Genomic DNA, 18,866 nt, shown 5'->3' on the forward strand with positions numbered 1-18,866 from the left:
CAATATTGGCCTTAAAATGACAAGACCAAATCCTCATAACCCCCGTATCAAACTATTAACTATAATCTAATTCTAAAAACATACAAATACACACACAATAAAAATTAAATAATATAATCTAAAAAGAAAGAACAAAAATTAGGCATTTACATAACGTATATATGCAAGACATGTCAAAAGATTGTGTCTAGCCCTCATATTTTACCAATTAAATACTAGAATTAACTAAAAGTTAATCGAAGGGAGTTGAAAATAAAAGATTTTATCAATTGTGTAAGCAATCAAATTGATTACATTGGTGTCACTACATTCAACTGGTCTTTTTTGGTTTTTGTGGGTTCTCAATTTTTTTCAAGTGTTTCCATTATTTTTCGTTTCATTCTTAGAAACCCCACAAACCAACAGGGAATAAAGCCTTGTAGTAGTGCTCTATACATGCACGTTGCGGGAAAAAAGTTGAGCCCAAACCATGTAAAAGTGGGTAAAAGATATTAGGCACTTATACGAGATTTTAATTTATTTATTTGGTTTTGTCTAAGTTTTTATATTTACAGAAAGTAACTAATATTTTTTACAAAATATATACAAATCCGGTCAAAATCTATAATTTATCTACAACTTAAATACACATTTTTGTACAGAATTCGGTCAAAAATTACAATTTATATACAACTTGTATACAATTATGTAAGTTGTAGATATTGTGTATATCTTCTACACTCGGCATACAAAATATATATCATTTGTTTGTCTTCTTTTTCGGCTTTCAATCTGAAATTTTGTCACGACCCGGATTTTCCACCCCCGGGGATCGTGATGGCGCCTACTCGTGAAAGCTAGGCAAGCTGACAATTTCAATTTTTCTACCATTTTAATTAACCAAGCAAGAACAGATAATAGTTAAAATAAGATAATTTAGGAAGTGCGAAAAATGATATAACAGTGCCACAGTATCAAGTACATAACTACCCCATAGACCTGGTGTCACAATCCATGAACGACTAAGATTTACTACAATTGCAAGTCTGAAAGAAATACAACTGTTCTCGAAATAGAAGAGACAACAGAAAACTAAAGCGGGGAAAGGGGGACTTCAGGCTCTGCGAACGCCAGCAGATCTACCTTGGTCTCCCTGGACTGAAGGCAGCTACCTCAAGCTACTCACAAGGTCCGGCACCGAAATCTGCACAAAAAGTGCAGAGTGCAATATCAGTACAACCGACCCCATGTACTGGTAAGTGTCGAGCCTAACCTCGGCGAAGTAGTGACGAGGCTAGGACACGACAACCAAATAAACCTATGCAGTTAAGTCATATACGAACAGAACAATAATAACAAGAAATAACAGATAAAAATGGGAAGGGGAACATGCTGCGGGGAATATCAAATTCTAACAGTAATTCAATAAAAAAGCATAATGAACACCACATTTGTATCAACAGTAATAATGAAACAGTAACACGTGCACGGCATCACCCTTCGTGCTTTTACTCTCGTCCTCACCATAAGAAACAATAAAAACGGCACGGCATCACCCTTCGTGCATTAACTCTCATAATCATGGCACGGCATCACCTTCGTGCATTAACTCTCACAATATCGGCACGACATCACCCTTCATGCATTAACACTCACTCACAATATCATGCATGGCATCACCCTTCGTAGTTTACACTCGCTCACAATATCATGCACGGCATCACCCTTCGTGCTTTACACTCTTCCTTACCCAAACAGTAGAAACAATACATCCCGGCAAGGGAGTCAACAATAGAAATAATAATATCCCGACAAGGGAACCAGCTATAACCAATCTCATTCTAATAGTTAATTCTATGAAATAAGTCTCAACTTGAGTCAATACTCATCAATGATCAAATACTCAACAATATCATTAAAACTTGCTCAACATAGAGAAACTTCATTTTTAGCATGAATAGTACATTATAAGAGACATAACGGTCATAATATAACATTCACTTGCATGCTCGACACCAACGTATAGATACTCGTCACCACACCTATACGTCGTACTCAACACTAACACGTAGCAAACAAGACCACAATACCTATTCCCTCAAGCTAAGGTTAGGCCAAACACTTACCTCAATTCCACGGACAAAATCAAGCCTCAATTACCGCTTTACCTCTCGGTTCCACTTCCAATCCGCTTGTATCTGGTCATAATTTACTTAACAACATCAATAAATGCTAAATAAATCAATTCTAGTGCATGAATATCGATTTTCCCATGTTTTCCCCAAAAAGTGAAAAATCGACCCCGGGCCCGCTTGGTCAAAACTCGAAGTTCGAACCAAAACCCGATTACCCATTCACCCACGAACTCAAATATGCAATTGGTTTTGAAATCGGACCTCAATTTGAGGTCCAAATCCCCAAAATTTGAAAATCCTAATTTCTACCCAAGAACATCCAATTTCCCATGAAAAACCCTAGAATTTGAAGTGAAATCATGTAAAAAGATGAGTTAGATTGAAGAAGAAGAGTTAAGATTCATTTACCTATGAATTGGGGAAGAACTTGCTCTAGAAAAATCGCCCTTAGGAGCTCAGGTTTTGAAATTTTGAAGAATGAAGTGAAAATCCCGTCCAAGACTCCTTTTTCTCAGCTGCAGATGTCGCAATTGCGACTGGAGCTTCGCATTTGCGAAGCTCGCAAATGCGAGAAAGGCATCACAATTGCGAACCTTCCTCATGTCTGCTGCCATCGCAAATGCAACCTTTTGGTCGCAAATGCGAAGATTCCCCCTGCCCTGTTGACTTCGCAAATGCGAAGGGTTGTTCGCAAATGCGAACTTATGCTGGCCAGGGCTTCAACGCAATTGCGATAAAGCCCCTAGCAATTGCCAAGCCTGACAGGCTCGCAATTGCGAAGCCTGACCTCGCAATTGCGAGATCAGAGCCTGCAACAAAACTGAACCTGCAACAACCATTTCTCTAAGTCCAAACTCACTCCGTGGCCTATCCGAAACTCACCTGAGCCCTCGGGGCTCCAAACCAAACATGCCCGCAAGTCTAAAAACATCATACGGACTTGCTCGTGCGATCACATCATCAAAATAACATCAACAACTACGAATTTAACCTCAAATTCATGAAATTCTTAAGAACATTGAAATTTTTCATTTTCTCAACTAAGGGTCCGATTCATATCAAATCAACTCCGATTCTTACCAAATTTCACAGATTCGACTTAAATATTATTAAACCTGTACCGGGCTCCGGAACTAAAATATGGGCCCGATACCATCAAGATCACACACCATTTCATTTCCAAAAGTCCTTATATTTTCCAGCAAATAATTTTCTTTAAAAATTCTTTTCTCGGCCTAGGGACCTCGGAATTCGATTTCGGGCATACGCCCAAGTCCCATATTTTAGGTCCATTTACCAATAATGTTGACCGAAGTCAACTTTAATCAATTTTAAAGGCCAAATTTAATATTGTTCTTAAATTTCACATAAAAGCATTCCGAAAACGCCCGGACTGCGCACGCCAATCGAGGTGAAACAAAAGGAGGTTTTTAAGGCCTCAAAAAACAGATTTGACTTCCAAAACAAGAGATGACATTTTGGGTCATCACAAATTTCAACCAAAACCACCTCGAATCTTCACTAAATTCTCTCAAAATTGAGATATAAACTCCAAAATATATTCTCAATTATTTTCAACAACACCCAATCCACACAAAAAATAATTTTGCAAATTTTAATTTTCGAATTCAAAGTTCTAAGCTTTCTAATGGATTAACAAAGTTTTCAATTCAATCTACTCATTTTTATTAATACTATTTTGTTTACTGATTCCATAAACCTAAAAGAAATTAACAATCTTCCATCGCCCAAAAGTGATAATTCGTTCATTGTTTAACATTGACAAAAATAGAAAATAAAAAGAAAGAGAAAACATAGTAGAATTGCTTGATACCAAATCGTTTTGTTCTCGTAAAGGTATGGCTGAAGTTGAGGAGAAAGAGGCCAAACATTCTTATGTTAATTTATAATTTTAGTTTTGGGGTGGAAGAGGAAGAGAAAGTATGGAGACTAGAGTCTAATACATTATTTTGTATAAAATTGATAATACGTATATGGACTTATAATTAAGTTAAAACCTTAATAGAGTGGATAAATAAATTTCAAAATTAGTGTAAATAAGTAAATATTTATAGTGCTTGATGGATCTGAATGAGATAATTAATTCTAAGATGCAGTCTCTCAATTTTTTATAAAAAAACTTTAAATAACTTTTTTCCTTTCCTCTTCTCTTGGTTTTGTTTGCATACAAGATTCAATAAATTACTGTTAATGTTTAGTTCACTTGCAAATCAAAATAGTTAAAGACAAGTTGGATCGTGCGACCTAACAATAGCTGTCAACCCATATTGGATGGTCGATGGGTGTTGGACCAATGACATACCTATAAAAAAAATTGTCTAACCTATAATGCCTTATTCAATAGAGTTACCCTAAACCACCTTAAACTATCACATTTTTGTTAGTTTCCTACATAAACTATTCGGTGTCCTCAAAATTCTTCTGAGCTATATTATCCTTCGTATTAAAACCTCCTCGTCGCTGACCTGGCATAACTTGTGTATACTCGCTTGGGAGCACGTGACAGCTGAAAAAAACTATTAAAATGGCCCACCAAACAGAAAATAATGGCTAATTAGCCTAACCCTCTTTTAAATTTATTTTTTGAATAAATATTCTCCTTATTTCAGTTATATTCATCCTTCTTCCTCCCTTTTCACCATTCTTCCTTATTTTTTCACCTTTCTTCTTTGTTTTTCTCCTCCTCCTCCTCCTCCTCCCCTCCTCCTCCTCCTCCTCCTCCTCCTCCTCCTCCTCCTCCTCCTTCTTCTTCTTCTTATTTAACCTTTTTTCTTCAGTTCTCCATATGAGTTTCCTCTGGAAAAATTTCTCTCTCTCTCTCTTGTTTCTTCTAGAATTATTTATTCTCTTTCTTGTTTTAGTCTTCTTTCATGTCTTACACATATTATTGAAAGAACACCAATTTAAATCTTCTTATTAAACTCAACACCTTGTAAAGAATAAAGTTGAATCTCTTGAACCTTCTTTATGTAATCTAAAATTAGAGAATGTAATCGTTGGGCAATTGATTTTTTATTTGCGAAATTTTATTTTGTGTAATATAAGATGACTTTTAAAAAATGCAACACTATATTTTTACTGTACTACAAAGTGAATATAAATAAGGACTTATCAATTGGAGTCTACCGTAAAGCACAATCACAATTAAACCTAAAATTAATACAGTACATTACATATTATTTTAGCCAAAACTCCTTGAATTAATCAATCATTCAAGAGTGATAAATCATGAGTAAACTATATAAAAAACTTTGTACAAACTATAAGTTAATATAGTTAGATAGATGTACCTTTAAAAGTCTAATATGGGATTTTAGTATATAGGGGAATATAGTTCGGGGGGGTTTTGGGGATACCAGATAGTTTAAGTAGGTAACAGATAATAAAGTGATAGTTTAGGCGGGTTTTACGCTGAGTTAAATAGCCACGTGTAGTGCTACATGTCATGTTTTTTAAATAATTAGGAGCGTATACTAGACGAACATCTAAGAATGTAACGAGGGGTTTTAATATAAAGGACAGTATAGACGGTGGTTTTGGGATCAGGTAGTATTTTAAGCAAAAAAAACTCACAAAAATTTGATAGTTTAGGTTATTATTTTGAATATGTAAAAGGTAATTATCATTTGTCAGAATACTTTCCAGTATAGTTTGAACTCTCCGTATCTTAGCACATCATTCAGATACAAGTGGATTTCCTAAATTTTCAGTTCTAGAAAATTCGTCTAAAAAGGATATGAACGCCCAATTGAATTCCACACCGAATTTCATCCAAGAAAACGGCACCGGAAGTGATTCCGACACGAACGCTGACGATTCGCCGGAATATTACCAGCCAATCTCTTCCACCGCTGATGACGACTATGCACAGATCTCCGATCAGCGTCCAAATCCTGTTCAAAGCTCCGACGATGAAGAGCCCGACGAATCTAATCATTTTCATCGACTCCCCAACGGTTATGCGCGTTGTGTAGAGAACGGAATATCATCACTGGATCTGAGCGACGGGGAAGAAGATGAATGTAAAAGTGAGGTTGAAGAAGAGGAGGAGGGAATAAGAGCGGCGTCTGATAATGCTGTGCAGAGAGCGCTCAGAGAGGACGAGAGCCGCCGCAATGCTCCGTTGACGGCGGAGAATGCAACGAGAGTGATGGAAGCCATGCGTAGGGTTTCTTTTGGTGGAGTGGCTCCTAATTGGACCAGTGAAGTACCTGAGGATCAGTGGATCGAACATCTACGAAGATTGAGAGAACCACCAGCTAATGCCTCCGCGAACTGAAACTTTGAATCTGCCATTAATTGTTAATTGCCTCAACTTTACGGATTTAATCTTTTTGCTATAGCGGCTGATCTGCGTGTGCTAGTCATTGTCGTTAATTTGATTCGACTTTTCAGTAAGTACTTTGTGTTTTCCACCACTTGCTCATCCTTTTGCTGGATAAATTGCCATTTGATGCAATAATCGACTGTTTCTCTAAAAAATATTATTGAATTTCCATGATTAATTAGGCTACCTCTGTAGATGCTAGTGGAACTATGCGACGATTTTCTCAATTTATCATAGCTTTTTGCAACTAGCTTATTATATATATCCCATCGACTTCTTTGTTTATTTACTTCTTTGCATTGTGGCTTGAATATCCTGGTTCCGCCACTTGCTAGAACTAGCACCTTCTGATTTTCTTGCATCACTCATGGATTATAGTGTTGTTTTTTTTGGTTAAACTTAAAAATTATATTCAACCAAGTATATCAATATGTACAATTTGACTCATTTGGACTGATGAACCAATTCTCAAAGTAATCAGATTAATACAGACTATTCAAAACTAAAACAGACTACTACAGATTACTTCTATATAGGGTGACTTTGCCATGTATAGAACTTTTGACCATAAATGTGTAGCTGCAATATGATCTCTCTAACGAGTCCGAAACCAAAATGTTGCTATTTTGGGCTCAAAACACATAAATAGGTGTAAAAAAAAAGGTAACAATAATATATATAGCGCCAGAAATAGTGGCGCTATATATTAACGGTAACAGCACCGTTAATATATAGCGCCACTATTTCTGGCGTTATACACTGTGAGTGATATAACGCCACTATTTCTGGCGTTATACACTCACAGTGATATAGCGCCAAGAAATAGTGGCGTTATATCCTTTTTTTTCTGACCAGTACAATAATTCAAAATAAAGCGCCAACTTATTTGGCGCTATATATGTAAAAAAAAAAAACTTCCCGGTTCCCCATTTTCTATATAAAGAGGTTAGAATCGCATAGAAATGCATTCAAAATTTTTTTTAACTCTTGACGTCTGTTGTTGTTAAATTCTCCGGCATTTTTTTATAATGTCTGAAGAGCGTAGGATAAGAGTTTCATTATATTGGGGTGGTGAGGTTGTGATGGAGAATAACTCCGTGGACTACAGTTTACCTGCTAAAGTGTCATGTTAAATTGCCACTGACAATGGAGTACGATACATTGATATCGTTGTTATGCAAAAAATGAGTGTGAGGAAACGTTCGGTGATATTTAAAGTACCGGAAGATATCCTTATTCCGTCACTCCGCAAGGGGTTTGCTTTTTACTCGGAGTTTAACATCGATGATGATGAAACTTTGAGTGATTTTTTTGAGGACTCCGGACGAATGTCAGAATTTTCTTGTAATCACAATGTTGGAGATGTACGTGAAGGTCGAAGACGTTCCAAAAAATGAGGTTGTGCGTAGTAGAGATAACCCCAGTCATCGAGGGGTTATTCTGGAACAGTTTTTTGCCGGACAAGTTCCGGATGAAGAGTTATCTTTGATTTAAACTTATCACCGCCGATGAATGAGCAGCGAGAAAATAATTTAAACCCTGCTTTCCATAACTCACAAGACGAGTGGTAAATTTTAATTTTCATTTGTGTTAATTATGTATATATTTGTTGTATTGAATTTGTCTTAACGCTCACAATATTTAATAGGGGTTACAGGCCGGATATGAATTTTACAAGTGGCCCATCCGGTAGTCATCACCTAATTGATAACGTCCATCATGAAATTTTATCACATTACGACTTGTAAGTGAAGTGATTACAAAAATATGGAAATTATTTATTAATTTTAGTAGCTATATATTTTTGTTGTTGTGCAGTGAAAACGAGCAAGTTGAACTCACTCAATTGCCCGAAAAATGATGTATTACATCGGGACCTGCAGATGCACAGAGTCAGGAACAGAACAGTGATTACGATACAATACGGATGAATCCGGGGATGAGACACCCTTTGCTCGTGAGGATGGTGATGCAGAGGATGAGGAGGAAGGACCTGATTTGAAGAGAGACCCCCTAGACGAAGAGTGTATGAGTCCGAAGTGTCGTTTCATTCAAGAGGAGATTCCTTACATTGATAACTTGCCAGCCGTGCCGGATGTGGAAGCTCTCACAAGGGATTTTGATGAAATCCGAACAGCAATGTGGGATGAGTCTAGACCAACGGTACTTGCAAAGGGATGCTTTTTCCTGATAAAGCGCGCCTAAGCAGGGCTTGTAAAATGCACAACGTAAAAGAGTGTCATGAGATGCAGGTATGGGAGTCAAGTCCGACGGTATACAAGGTTGTTTGCCGCAGGTGGTTTTGGCCATGTAATTGGATGTTGCGTGCGACCAAGAAGAAGACAGGTATGTGGAAAGTGGGTAAATACATTCCCACCCACACATGCGAAATGGACACATTCAACGGGAATCACTTCAACTTGGATATTGACTTGATTTCTCTTGTTCTTATTCCACACATTGAACAGTCCATAAGGTATAAAATCAAAGAGTGCATTACATCAGTCCAGCAGGAACATGGCCATACCATTACTAAAAGAAAGGCATTTCTCGGGCGCAAACGAGCGTTTGAAATAGTGTATGGTAACTGGGATAATCATTTGCAGATCTGCCTAGGTACATGGCTGCACTACAGCATTTTAACCCCGGGACGGTTGTTGAGTGGAAGCTTGAGCGAAGTGCAGGTAAACCAGAATATATATTCAATTACGTGTTCTGGGCTTTAAACCAGCAATTGATGGTTTTTCGCATTGTCCCCGTAATATCCATAGACGGCACTCATGTCTATGGAAAGTACGATATGAAGCTGTTAATAGCCGTGGCAGTAGATGCTAATGGATAGATATTTCCTCTAGCTTTTGCTATTTGTGCCAATGAAAGCCAAGAGACGTGGACGTTGTTTTTGAACCATATGAAAGAGCACGTTGTGAAACAACGTTCCGGTATCTGTCTAATATCTGATCGGCACGGTGGCATCTTAAGTTCTGTGGAGAACTTGCCTGCATGGCAAGAACCTTATGCCTACCATCGTTACTGTGTTAGGCATTTGAAAGCCAATTTCCAGAAGGTATATCCCAATAAGGATCTGCATGATTTGATGTGGATGGCAGCATACAGACCACCAACAACATAAATTCCGGAGGCACATGGAATATATCAGGCAAGAAGACGAGGCAGCCTATCGTTGGTTAATGCGACATGACCTGAAAAGTGGACTTTGCATGCGGATGGTGCCAGACGATGGGAACTCTGACTACAAATGTGTCAGAGTCTTTCAACGGGTTATATTGAAGTCGGCAAGAGGATTGCCTGTCACAGCCATGGTGCGGATGTCGTTCAAGCAAATGGCGGAGAGGTTTGTTGAAAGGTCTGGCGGCTGCAACGTCATTGATGGAAAGGGGTGTTGAATTTATGCCAGTGCCGATGACGAGATTCGAGAAACACAGACGACGAGCACATTGGCATTCATTTTTGCAGTATGATAATGAAAGAAATATTTTTGAAGTTCGCACCGCTATCCATCAAATTCGGGGTAATAATGTGCATACTGTAAATGAATCTGCAAGGTTATGCTCTTGTGGAAAATGGTCCATCTACCACATGCCTTGCTCACATGCCATCAAGTGCTTTCAACAAGTTGGTTTAGGTGCAACCAACTATGTTGATCGACAATATAGTGTTTCGAAGTACCTAAACACATATAGTGGTCAGTTGCAGCCACTGGGTGCTGAGCATTATTGGCCTCCTGAACCATTTAAAATGGTGTGTAACAAGTCCTATTTGCGTAAAATACAGGTGCAGAAGAGAACGCGTATACGGAACCAAATGGATGTTAGTGATACAGTTTATGCGCGAAAATGTGGTATATGCTCGCAAACAGGACAAGACCGTAGAAAATGTCCTTTGGATGGCAACAGTAATCAAGCTCGGGTAGGTGTTCTTCTAGTGTACCTAACTAACCATGAGTTGATGTTGTAATAATTAGTTAATATGTGTATGTTGCCTGATTTATGAAATAAAATTATGCTTGTAATAAAATAATTTTTTTCCAAGTCCAGTACATTACCACTCTTCTATATATAAGAAAAATAAAGATACTTTGACATTAACATAATTCAACTTTCACAATATTTGGTTTGATTCTAGATAATGGAAGAAATATCGGTCCACTTATTTCACCTTTTTTTCTTTTTCATTATTTTTCCTCTAGGAATATTTAAATGTAACACGAATTTTCATTTAGTATGTGTGTGTTGTCTTGTCGAACTGAAAAAGCTGACCAGCTGACATAAAGTAGTCTTGTCAACATCATGATATGTAACACGCTAAATATAGCGCCATTATACCTGGTTATGTGTGTGTTGTCTTGTCGAACTGAAAAAGCTGACCAACTGATATAAAGTAGTCTTGTCAACATCATGATATGTAACACGCTAAATATAGCGCCATTACACCTGGCGTTATGTGTGTGTTGTCTTGTCGAACTGAAAAAGCTGACCAGCTGACATAAAGTAGTCTTGTCAACATCATGATATGTAATACGCTAAATATAGCGCCATTATACCTGGCGCTATGTGTGTGTTGTCTTGTCGAACTGAAAAAGCTGACCAACTGACATAAAGTAGTCTTGTCAACATCATGATATGTAACACGCTAAATAATAGCGCCATTATACCTGGCGTTATGTGTGTGTTGTCTTGCGCTAAATATAGCGCCATTATACCTGGCGTTATGTGTGTGTTCTCTCGCCTATAATAACGGGCTCATTGTAGTCATTTTGTGTGCTCAAAATTTACTAAACGCAAATATTTTCATTAAAAGAAAGATTTTTTTTACTAAAAGGAAAATATTTCCACAAATGGCTCAACCTCTTCGTCCACCAATGTACTACTGTGGAAAAGCATGCGTGATGAACAGTTGCTGGAAGGTCGTGATGTTGGACGCCGCTACTGCACTGTATGAACCAGTTGTACAAGGTTCCCGCGAACCTATGTGTGAGTTTGATGAATGGGTTGATGAACCATGTTATCAAGGAATGCTACAGAGAACAACTGCAATCTCTTCAATAATAAGTGGTTATGCCAACTGGTAGTACAAAGAGAAAGCGATAGAACTATTACAGAAATGAGGGAGAAACTAAAGCAGGTAGGAGATGAAAAATGAGAGCAGAATGGAATTGTGAAGCACAGAAGGAACGTAAAAAAAATATAAACGGGAACTTGCGGAGTGTGAAGGCGAGAGTGAAAGAGTTAGAAGAAGAAAAAGAACAAATGGAACAACGATTTAAGTGGTTGGAGCGGAGATAAATGGCAAGCCGGGACTAAACAATGGCCTGTATGTGCTTAGTGTATTTTTCATATTTTATGCATTTTTATTATGTCGGCATGTTATGTTTGTGTTGTGTGTTGTTATGTTTTCCTTGTTTGTTGTACTGAAATTTATTTTAATTAGTGGCATTTAAGTTTAAATGCTTGTGTTGTTATACGAAACAATAAAACACATGAGAACTAAAAAGGTAATGGATATATTCATTTAAATATTGTTGTTAATATGTACAAAAATATTAATTTACACCAAATATAAAAAAAGGAAGGCCGACTCAATGTGTCCCGCATCCGGTGTGTCAATGTAGCCGTCGCCTGAGGCGTATCCCCTCCCGCCCGGGTACGCTATCAAGATCATCATCATCAAAGTTTTCTCCTTATAGCCGGATGCGGCGCAGGATGACATGTATCGATGGTGCTGTCAGGTCCAGTAGAATGCTACATAATAATATAAAACTTAGCTTAAAACTACAATAATAATTCATAACAATTTATATTATCTTACCATAATCGTGTCTGGATCCTGAATGTAGTCATCTGTCGCAGCATCACATGAAGCCTGAAATAAGGAAATTAATATAGTGTAACAAAATAAATAAGTTTATAGTTAAACAAATTCAAATTCAATACTAATAAACTCATACCTGCGCATGTGAAGAGCTGCCATAACTCAGTCGGCGCCCACTAAATAAATCTCGGGTCGGTCGACCCTCATCAAGTGGTAGACGGGCCAGGGAAATAATCTACCCCAATCAGCTCCTTGAAAATCCGAGCCCGTGATCAATAGTTGACCCGATGGGGTCATCTGTGATGGCACTGGAGTGTCAAAAATTCCCAGGCTGTAAGATGGTATTCAGTCTCATGCATTGCCAGCCTGTCATATCAGCAGCAACATCATCATCAGGAGCATCAATGGCCCCCCTGCTGAACACCACTCTCGGGCGCACGAGGTCGTCGGCACCAGCAGCTCGTCCGGGCACCACCACCTCGTCGGGCACCAACCACACTCGTGGGATACCAACTACCTCGCTGATACGTGGCTGGGTTAAATATAATCAGCCTCGTGTGCTAAACGCTGATCCGATCGGCTCGCTGCAAATGTCTGGGCAGCCAAATCCATGAATCGACGACTGTAGTCCTGCATGACCACAGGATCGTGGACATAACTCTGCATCTGCGCCCATACGATAGACTGTATGCAATCCAATCGCCTGCGCAAAAGTAAAGAATTTAAAACTACGTATTTGCACGAAATTACAGGTATAATAATTAATTATAACAGAAAACATACCAGAGCCTTCGTGTCTCCCGGCGTATGAGACGTACCGGACCTTCTCGCCTGATGAACTGGGTTTCCCGATAAAAAGTCGGGAAACAGTGCGGTACCATGCCATATAACCTTCAATAGGAAAAGTGCTGCGGAGTTGGGTTTAAGTCACCTCCGCCTGTCCCAAATAGCAGCTGGGCGTTAAAGCCAATCAATAAAAATGTGTCGTCCACCCTAGACCGATCAATCCTCTCATAATGTAAAAGGATGCCATGCAGGCGGAGTCGGTATAGGTGCGGCAGGCCAAACTGTACGAAAAACCAGCTCTGAGGCATGATGCTCCACAATATCGGGCATGTGAGAGGGACAGAAGCCCTCCAAATATGTCGGCCGAACGTACAAATACGCTGGCAGGGTACCTATCACCTCCTCGCTGTACGGCTTCCAGATGAACTATCAAATAATAACACAAACCGTTAGTATGCGCAACACTAAATTAAACAATAACTGGTACGTTTAGTTAGATATTCACTGTGCGTCCTCCGCAGCAAATCCAAGACTCCCTGATGCGGGGGATTATGATGGGCATCATACTCTCATTCAAGTCTACGACGCATAACCCACCTACAAGCTAGAGGGAGATTCGGAATTCTTATATTAAGCCAGTAGCTGTGGTAGAGTGGCCGAAGCTGCAGAAATCGCTCATAGACCCAAAACCTAACATAGAAAGTTGAATGTATAGTGTCAGATAAACTATAACTACGTAGAAATTGTAACTAACGGACATATTCGTTGAATATGTTGTCACCTGTAGAAGCGGCAGGAAGCCAAACGTCTCTCTGTGTGCCCATGGAAAGCCCGACACATCTGCCTGTACAAAAAATGAGAGGACAGCACCACCCAGCTGTACTGGCTGTATCCTCGAACCGGGTGATATGATGCAAGAAAACGGAGGCTCACTAAGGTTCCCCGAAGTGTTCGGGAACAAGACCCCCCCAAATATAGAAGAGCAGCAACAGCCTCGTGTATCGCTGCACATCCACCTCACGCTGACTTCGTCGGTGATAGTATCGTGGGAGCTGCACAGGCGGTCCTCTAATGGGACTAACTGTATGCGACTGACCCCAGACGCTACCTCCTGGCCCTCCGGCATGAACCAGTGAGCATGTGCAGCATATCCAAATATGCCTCCCGCGGATATATTTCATGGTCGTAGGGAGTAAAACAGGCAAGCCATCAGCGGACAGGCCATATAAAATCTCTCTGCGTCCTGGAGTGTGATGGTGGCCTGCCAATGGGAAGATGGAGAAGTGTGATCTCCGGTCGCCATCGCTCAATCATGGCCATGATCAAAGCATAGTCGAGCTGTATCCGACCAATCCTAATAATCCTATAAAATCCCATCTCTCCAAGTGATGGACCACGGGGGATGTAAAACGCGGGGAGGACTCAAAACTCCCATAGTAAGATCCACTCTCCGGCCCGAAACGTCGTAGTAAGCAACTGTCCTCCCAGATATACCTCGATCTATGCTGGGGCTGTAGGCTAATAGAATCCGACGTCCGGAGGCCGGGATGTATAAGGCGCATCCATGTCGTCAACTGTAAAATCATAATTTTTAAAACTTAACTGTACAAATTATCATTAATAATTATGTTATTTTTTTTATATTGAAATTTCATATTTTTTAATAACTTAATTGTATAAATTACTTACGTATGGGTTCCGGGCTCCATATTTTGAGGCCCAGTGGCACAAAATTATCATTAATAATTATGTATTTTCTTATAATTTAAATTCATATTTTTTAATAACTTAATTGTACAAATTACTTACATATGGGTTCCGGGCTCCATATTTTGAGGCCCAGTGGCACAAAATTATCATTAATAATTATGTATTTTCTTATAATTTAAATTCATATTTTTTAATAACTTAATTGTACAAATTACTTACGTATGGATTCCGGGCTCGATATTTTGAGGATCGAAATACCAGTAATAGAAACTAAAACAAAAGGAATTCTAAGCTAAAATACTACACATTACTACGCCTACAAGGCTCTAAATTTTACTATGCTAAAAGGGTCTACGTTTTACTACGCTAAAAAGGTCTAGATTTTACTACGCTAAAAAATAATCTAAACTAAATATAAATAACAAATAAATTTAATTGCAAATAAAATACAAAACGGCATGAAAGCACATATATATAAATGAGAATATTAACAGACAAGTTTATTTGACAAATTTATATTTTTATATAAAACAGTAAAATTAAATCCGGATAAATTTAAGATGCTAATTTCGAAAATAAAACCACCAACCGAAATAGAACACATACAAATCAAATAATATGCATTATTATAAAAGTTTCAACTTAAAATAAATCGAAATACCTCGATTTAGAATTTTCGGAAAGCAAATAGATCGAAAATTTGACTCCGAAAGCGTGAATCAACAATAACAAGAAGCTCTACTCGAGTGTGGGACCTACGTTCTTCAAGTTTTATGTGCCAGGGGGACCCAAATTTTTTTTTTTTTAGTGGCGGACAGAGGGGGGGACCAATTTTAGGAAGGGGGATTAGAATAATGGAGGAAGAAGACGGGGGAAGAAGAAGATGGAGGGTTTTTTGGGGAGGGATATAACGCCACTATTTCTGGCGCTATATTCAGTGTATAACGCCAGAAATAGTGGCGCTATATCACTCTAACAGTGTATAACGCCAGAAATAGTGGCGCTATACATAAACGGTCCAGTTACCGTTTATATATAGCGCCACTATTTCTGGCGCTATATATATTTTTGTTACCTTTTTTTTACACCTATTTATGTGTTTTGAGTCCAAAATAGCAACATTTTGGTTTCGGACTCTCTCTCTAACCATTTGGCAGCCTTCTCTTTTCTGATTCCTGAATCTCCTAGCATTCCTTTCAGCCCAAATTTGGTAAACAACAGCTGCAAACAGAAAGCCAATGATGCCTGCTCTTAGTCTAGAACTGTTAGTCTTCACAGCTGCCCAGCTCACCTCTTCCTCCCAACATTTGATCTGCCTTTTCTCTCCTACCCATTCCAATAGAGTACTCCATATTGCTTTTGAATAGCAGCAATCAAAGAACAGATGTGCAAATGTTTCCAGTACATTAGTATTGCATAGTGCACAGCCCTGCACTACTTGTATGCCCCATTTATGTAAACACCCAACCATAAGATAAAGTGATGTCTAGGTAGTATACCTTTGGTCAAGACCAAGCTTCTCCATGCAACCTTTTGGAACTGAGGAGTGAAGAACTGGTAGGCCTTCTATATGCTGAATTTCCTTTTAATATTATAGTGTTGTTAAAAGTGGAAACGTCAGAGTTTCTTAAACGAATTACTAGTGTTACCTTTCCAGAGCTTCTGATGGTTCCACACTGAGGAAAATAGATAATAAAACAGTATCCTTCATAAAAGATTATGCAGTCGTAGCGGTAGACAATTAAAATTTTGTTAAATTTGAATCCACAAGTAATTTATATTTTATCATATATTAAATACATATTAGTCCAAATGATACTATGGGCTAGTATAATCAGGTTGATTATTTAAATCTAAAATAAATTGATTTAAATAAAAGTCCAATGTATTATTGGGCTAGCCCGTCAATTGGTCTTCTATCAATCGGCCTATAAGCCTCAAGCCCAATGACCCACTAGGGTTTTCTTGGAGACTACTCCACCCCACACATATATAAAGGGGTCAAAGGAGAAGGCTAAGAGGGAAGCAAGTAAGCAGAAGGAAAGGCTAAAGAAGCTCTGAAGAATAGCATCATGGTCTCCATCCACATCTGCAATCTTCGTCTGTGGTCAAATCCCAAAGGCGAACGCAAATCATATGCGGGCGGCTTCAAATCTTCCGTTCGTGATAACCCAACAACAAATCCTGATTCGTGACGACCTTCAAACTGTTCGTGACGCACCACAAAATTGAAATCCGTCAAGTTCAAGATCAAGCTTTCAAGCTCCTGAACCATCGTTCGTGAGGAGAAGAATCAGAGGACTACATCTCTTTAGATTTGAGATATTTTAGAGATTGTAATCCCATCACTTGAAATCGAATATAATATTTGTCGCTATATTTCTTCTCTTGATTATTATTTTTCAGGAACAAAATTTAGTTGTTACAAATTTTGGCACGCCCAGTGGGACCATCTCTACCTCTCATCTCTTCTCAACTCTCAACATTCAAGATCACTAAGATGGCTTCAAAGAAGATCGACTCAAAAGAGGATCTGACTCCAAGTTTTCTTCTGATGTTGAAAGTATCCTGAACGCTACTATGGGGAGTCTTGGGCCAATCACCCGAAGCAAGGCAAACGGGACAACAAGCACTCCAAGTGTCGTCTGCACCAATGCTTGCTTTGAGATCTTCATCATCCGAAGAAGAAAGGTCCTCTGCTAGCAAATTAGAGAGAGGAGATAATATTACAGAAGTTGTGGAGAAACCTCTTGCTCAACTTACTTTATACAATACCAAGAGTCAGCTTACCCAACCTGATGATGAAGTTTTAAGTGTTGGATCTACACCAATCTCGCCACATGACATGTTCCAAACTGAGTTCAATCCATGGGATGGTCTTGCTATTCTTCATCATCTACAATAATCATGGAAGGAAATGATGACTAACACTTTGAAAATGGAGGAGTAACTCGCAAATCTGACAAAGGAAATTGATGGATTAACAAAGTATTCTCAAGATCAAGATGTTCGTATCGCAAAATTGACAGGCATAGTTGAAAGCATGATGGATGGGGAATCAAGTCATGCACCTGGAAAGCTCCCTGAAGTCCACAAGAAGGCTGATCCTCCAACAAAACAAGTGTCATCCGCCAAAGAACTTCATGTCTCCTCCGAAGGATCAATTCCCATCGAACAATTGAAGAAATTCATTGTAGGAACTATCAAATATAAGTATGAGGTCGCTTCAAAGTCTTCTCTCACGTACGCAAAGCTGTATACTGCAAGAATCGATAGCTTGAAGATGCCTGCCGGTTATCAACCTCCCAAATTTCAGCAGTTCGACGGCAAGGGAAATCCAAAGCAACATGTCGCGCACTTTGTTGAGACATGCAACAATGCAGGGACTTATGGAGATTACCTTGTCAAGCAGTTCGTCCGCTCACTAAAGGGGAATGCTTTTGATTGGTACACCGACCTCGAGGTTGGATCCATTGATAGTTGGGATCAATTGGAGCAAGAGTTTCTCACTCATTTTTATAGCACAAGGCGTACTGTGAGCATGGTGGAACTTACGAATACTCGCCAATGAAAAGATGAACCCGTTATTGACTTTATCAATCGATAGAGGAATGCAAGCCTCCACTGCAAAGATAGGCTAAGCGAAGCTTCTGGCATAGAGATGTGAATCCAAGAAATGCATTGGGGACTTCGTTACATCTTGCAAGGAATTAAGCCAAGGACATTTGAAGAACTTGCCACCCGTGCTCATGATATGGATTTGAGCATGGCTTCTGTGGGAAATGAAGGGTAGCCCATCTACGAACCCCGCAAGGGAAGAGAGAAGCAAGAAGTCAAGAAATGGAGCAAATTCATACCAAAGAATGAAAGCAAANGCTATTTTGGGCTCAAAACACATAAATAGGTGTAAAAAAAAAGGTAACAAAAATATATATAGCGCCACTATTTCTGGCGTTATACACTCACAGTGATATAGCGCCAGAAATAGTGGCGTTATATCCTTTTTTTTCTGACCAGTACAATAATTCAAAATAAAGCGCCAACTTATTTGGCGCTATATATGTAAAAAAAAAAAA

At 38.9% G+C, this 18,866-nt stretch overlaps 1 protein-coding gene and 1 long non-coding RNA gene across 2 annotated transcripts; one reads left to right on the forward strand and one right to left on the reverse strand.

Annotated features, from left to right (window-relative positions):
• The first annotated feature begins 5,714 nt into the window (after nt 1-5,714).
• Nucleotides 5,715-6,691, forward strand: LOC109237552. The gene has a single exon (XM_019403871.1). It carries the CDS (start codon nt 5,872-5,874, stop codon nt 6,412-6,414), a length of 543 nt encoding a protein of 180 aa, XP_019259416.1. The 5' UTR covers nt 5,715-5,871; the 3' UTR covers nt 6,415-6,691.
• A 5,492-nt stretch (nt 6,692-12,183) lies between these two features.
• Nucleotides 12,184-12,502, reverse strand: LOC109237553. Its single transcript, XR_002069636.1, has 3 exons — nt 12,431-12,502; nt 12,292-12,345; nt 12,184-12,224 (listed from the first exon to the last, which is right to left on the reverse strand). It is a non-coding gene; the product is annotated as an uncharacterized LOC109237553 (long non-coding RNA).
• Nucleotides 12,503-18,866: the final 6,364 nt, after the last annotated feature.

Source organism: Nicotiana attenuata, unplaced genomic scaffold (assembly GCF_001879085.1).
Source record: "Nicotiana attenuata strain UT unplaced genomic scaffold, NIATTr2, whole genome shotgun sequence".
Lineage (NCBI taxonomy): Eukaryota > Viridiplantae > Streptophyta > Magnoliopsida > Solanales > Solanaceae > Nicotiana > Nicotiana attenuata.

What these genes read in the sequence shown, in the direction of transcription:
- LOC109237552 (XM_019403871.1), top strand. Translation starts at nt 5,872, where the DNA reads ATGAACGCCCAATTGAATTCCACACCGAATTTCATCCAAGAAAACGGC.